This window comes from Rhagoletis pomonella, unplaced genomic scaffold (genome assembly GCF_013731165.1).
Source record: "Rhagoletis pomonella isolate Grant_MI unplaced genomic scaffold, Rhpom_1.0 Rhpom_scaffold_13950, whole genome shotgun sequence".
Lineage (NCBI taxonomy): Eukaryota > Metazoa > Arthropoda > Insecta > Diptera > Tephritidae > Rhagoletis > Rhagoletis pomonella.
Window position 1 is genome coordinate 1 of NW_023472477.1, and position 4,091 is coordinate 4,091.

Genomic DNA, 4,091 nt, shown 5'->3' on the forward strand with positions numbered 1-4,091 from the left:
GTTAATATGGCGGGAAGTATTACTAACGGCCACATTATTAATACATGAAAATGTATACTTGCATGTGTGTATAAATGATGCTAACGGCCAACATTGTTGGTTATTAATACTGCAAATGTATACATGCATGTGCATAAATGAACATTAGGGTGGTACACCCATTGCATTATTTTGAGTTTAGGGTGGAGGCCTAAACATACCGGCCCCCTTGCTATAAGCAACATCTATTACGACTCAGCCATCACACCGCGTTGAGTAGCTAATTACAAATTCGAAGGTAAGTAGAAAAAATGTCAGCTGGTTGTCATCCGATCAGTCGGACTTCCTCGTTGTCACCCGTGCTTCCATCTTCGCCTCCTACAGCTGTAGAAATGATACGAAAAATAAGGTTAAGAGAACAAGGCATGGTTTGACATTTCATTGCACTTCATTTATTAAACAATTCATATTCATTTCAAGAAAGTGTATATATATTTATCTAAATAAAAAATCAAAAACGAAAAAAAGATTTATTCGTTATTTAGGATCGACACGATCCCGATAGGATCCACCCAAATATGCTGCTTTGGGCCAGGAATGGCCCAAAAGCGCTTGGGAGTATCCCTGGCAGGATAATCTCGGGATACACATCGGCTCCCAAGACCAAGCGAATCGGCGTTGAGGTGTGGAAGTTCGGGTCCGCTAGTCGAATGTGCGTGTACGGTGCCGCTATCGAGGGATCGACGCTACTGGTGGGGCTGATCCGAATATAATTTCGCACCACTCTTGCATGGACTGCTACCCTTTTATTTTGGCCATGTTTGCCGCGCAAACGCAGTAGGCAACCCTGTTGCGGACCAAAATCAAGGCGCAGTTCGCGTACTAAATCGGCTGAGATTATCGAGGTCGGTGAGCACGCATCAATCAAGGCGCGTATCAAATGGAGCCGTCCTTGCGATTCGACCTTGACCACGGCAGTAGGGCATATTGATGTAACGGGCCTTAATACGTGAGTTGAAGGCTGGACCCGACCCGCTCTGAATGCAACAGGCAGCTGGCGAGGCCTCGTCTCCAGTCTACCTTGATGGCGGCGTCGATTTGCCGAATCCAATTGTCTGGCCCGCGGGCGGAAAGGCCTAGTTTCCGCTCCACGGCGACGGCGTGAAGGCTGGCGTGGTCGGAAAGGCCGAGTTTCCGATCCACGGCGCCGTTCATGTGCTAAGAGCGGTCGGGAGGGCCTAGTTTCCGATCCCCTTCGTGAAGTCGAGCGAAGAGTGCGGGTTGCTACTGCAGTTTCAATGACTTCGCCTTCCTCGGCGTCCGGTGGGAGAGCCCTGGTCTCTGTTCCTGAGTCTGAAGCATTGACCGATAGAATGTGCTCCGATTCATCCTCACTTGCGACTTGCACGCTCCATGGTCTTGTGTCGACTGCTTGGTGCTCCTCATCCAGGTGCAGAGTTGTATGATGCTTGTCATGGCACCGACGGCATCTCTCTTCGCTCGTGCACGTATCGACGCGGTGTGTCATAGACAAGCAGTTGCCGCAAAAACGTCCCAACAATGCCTCCCGCAATCTTTCTTCGGGAGATTTTACTCTGTATATTGGACAGAGCCTGATCGGGTGATTTCCATCACATAGACGGCATGCGAGTGGATAACACTGTGATTGCTGCTCCGCCCTTTTCCTCATTGAAGTGAATTTAGTCATTGTCTGAAATTGGTTAATGTTTTTTTCCCTTGCTGTTATCCGATACTAGTACTGTGTACTTATGTACTAAATATTGTGCCCTTATGTGTGTAGGTTACAGTTGGGTGGCGAGCATTAAATGAGTTTAAAACCGAAAACAAAATATAGTTTATACTTTGAAAATAAATGTTGATTCCACACTGTAAATTGATAGTGTGAACTGCATATAATATCGTACAAGCGTATAAAAAGTGTATGGGCACCTCAAATATTGAAGCGATACATTGTGGACAGGTGTTATCGATTTTGCTTGTTTGCTCCCATTCGTGATACGTTAATATCGTAAGACGGTCCTGCCACCCCAAAAAAATTCGCTCGCTAACGTTGAGGTGGTTGCTACGTCAAAGGTTCACGCAAAATGATTGTTCTGATTCGAATAATAGTTTGTTTCATTTTTACAACGTGTTTTCGCGGTATCAAACAAGAACGGTGGTAATAATCGATAAACGTGATACGGAGTATCATAATATTCCTGATGTCGATTACCGTGTTTTTGCGCATCGCAATCATTTTTTAAACTGGTATTCCAATCAAAAATCATCTAACACAATGGTAAGATAATTTATTAAAGTACAATTTTTCTAGAGATTGCGAGGCATGAACCAATTAGAACAGACCGGTCGAGAAGCAACCATTTGTGCGTTGATGACCGTCGAGTAGAGCAGTATTTATAATTTGCATAAAAGCCATACTTTGTGATAGCAATTAAGAAAATTATGCCTAGTCTTCATATTCTTTGTTTACTTTTAAAAGAAAATAACTGGCGTCGAAATTACCAACGTCAGCCAGAAAATTACTTTTTTCCTTTTGCTTCATCTTGTCGTAGTTCGACGGATTGAGTAAAAATCCCCAATGACGCAAGCTTAACGTAAGCATTTGGTCTCGAATACAACAGATGGCGCCATTGCTAATTCATGAATGGCAATATCCTGAATGGCTGAAATGTCATTCAAGAAATAACCTATCACGAGGAGAAACGGTTCGTATAGTGGAATTTGTTAGAATAGTAATTTGTAGTATATAGTTTGATTTAATATACTTAGTTTAGGTTTCAGACGCTTGCCTGCATCAATTTGCAACCCTTTGCCTTGAGCACACAGCACGGATTAATGCCCTGTAAATGGATAAAGAGAAGATGCCCGAAGTGTAAGTGGTTCTGTATGTATGTATGTAATTAAACTTTACATTTTTTTTTTCCATCCTACAATATTATCTTCTGTTTGTTTTATTCACAGATTCTGCGGTTTCCGTGGTTTCAACATGAATTTTGGTTGTGCACTTCGGGCGGTATGTGGCAGACGAATTCAACAAATAACAGCGGGTCTGTTGCTGGAAGCAATTTGCAGAACGATTCCAAGGTGATCGTAGCATCAACGTCCAACCCTAATTCTTCAGCAACCGCAGCAGTCACTGGTGCAACCGTTGTGACTTCACCATCTAGCACTCCCACCCAAGCCACCTACTATCTTATATACCACAATGGATTTCAACTAAGTATTCCACCGAATACAGTGCCACCACCATTTACACCTGCGCATTTTACCAGTACGACCAACTCTGGCACATCCCCTTCGTCGGGACAAGTTACGCAGTCTGCAGTTGGCGGAGCTTATAGTTTGCTTGCGAACACATCAATAACTGCTGTGTTGTTCTTGTACCTACAGCGGCAGGAAATGCTTAAACAGCAACAACAACGAAGAAGGCGGCAACGAATAAGTGATGGGGTGAGTGCGTTTGAGGTATCTGAATAAAATTAAGGACAGGATTGCAGTGGAGCGCTGAAGAGAGCGACGAGCAAAACGTACTTTCAACTAAAATGCTAATATACATACCTAAGCACACATGCATGTATGCGCATAGATACGTATGTGCATACATAGCTACGCATGTGCATAGATACATACCATGCGCATAGATACGTATGCGCATAGATACATATACATATAAGTGTCCGCATATATCTTTTCTCGTCACTTGTTCTGTCGCTTCACTGCAGCAAAACCAAGTTGTGGGGAAAACCCTGACGATATGCGTACAATTAAAACCATGGGTTTGAAGATAGCGCAAATTGATGTGAAAATTTCAATTACATATTAAATATATTGTTTTATATACCCGGCTCGAAGGACCATGTGCAACGCTGCAACGACTGCGTATTTGATAGCTCAATGGTTCGCAGTTTGTTGCACCGATGTCGTGTTAGAAATATGGTGAAAATAAATAAAGACGGGAATTAGTCTTCCGTATAAAATGTAATTCGTTTATTACAAAGTATGTATATATATATTTTGCTATGTATACACAAAAATTGGATTAGGAAATTAACTTTACCTCAATCGCTTATGACGTCGGGTGATGGCTGATA

General features: G+C 43.0%; 1 protein-coding gene across 6 annotated transcripts; it reads left to right on the top strand.

Annotated features, from left to right (window-relative positions):
- Positions 1-1,858: 1,858 nt before the first annotated feature.
- LOC118757053 lies at positions 1,859-3,577 on the top strand. Of its 6 annotated transcripts, none has more exons than XM_036491784.1 (5): positions 1,859-2,278; positions 2,553-2,705; positions 2,770-2,888; positions 2,962-2,966; positions 3,044-3,577. In XM_036491784.1, exons 2-5 carry the CDS (start codon positions 2,622-2,624, stop codon positions 3,475-3,477), a joined length of 642 nt encoding a protein of 213 aa, XP_036347677.1. In that variant the 5' UTR covers positions 1,859-2,278; positions 2,553-2,621; the 3' UTR covers positions 3,478-3,577. The 6 variants fall into 6 exon arrangements, 5 of the variants coding, with proteins under 5 accessions (XP_036347677.1, XP_036347680.1, XP_036347679.1 ...); XM_036491787.1 differs by having other exon boundaries at positions 2,770-2,872; XM_036491786.1 differs by having other exon boundaries at positions 2,775-2,872.
- The last annotated feature ends 514 nt before the right edge of the window (positions 3,578-4,091 follow it).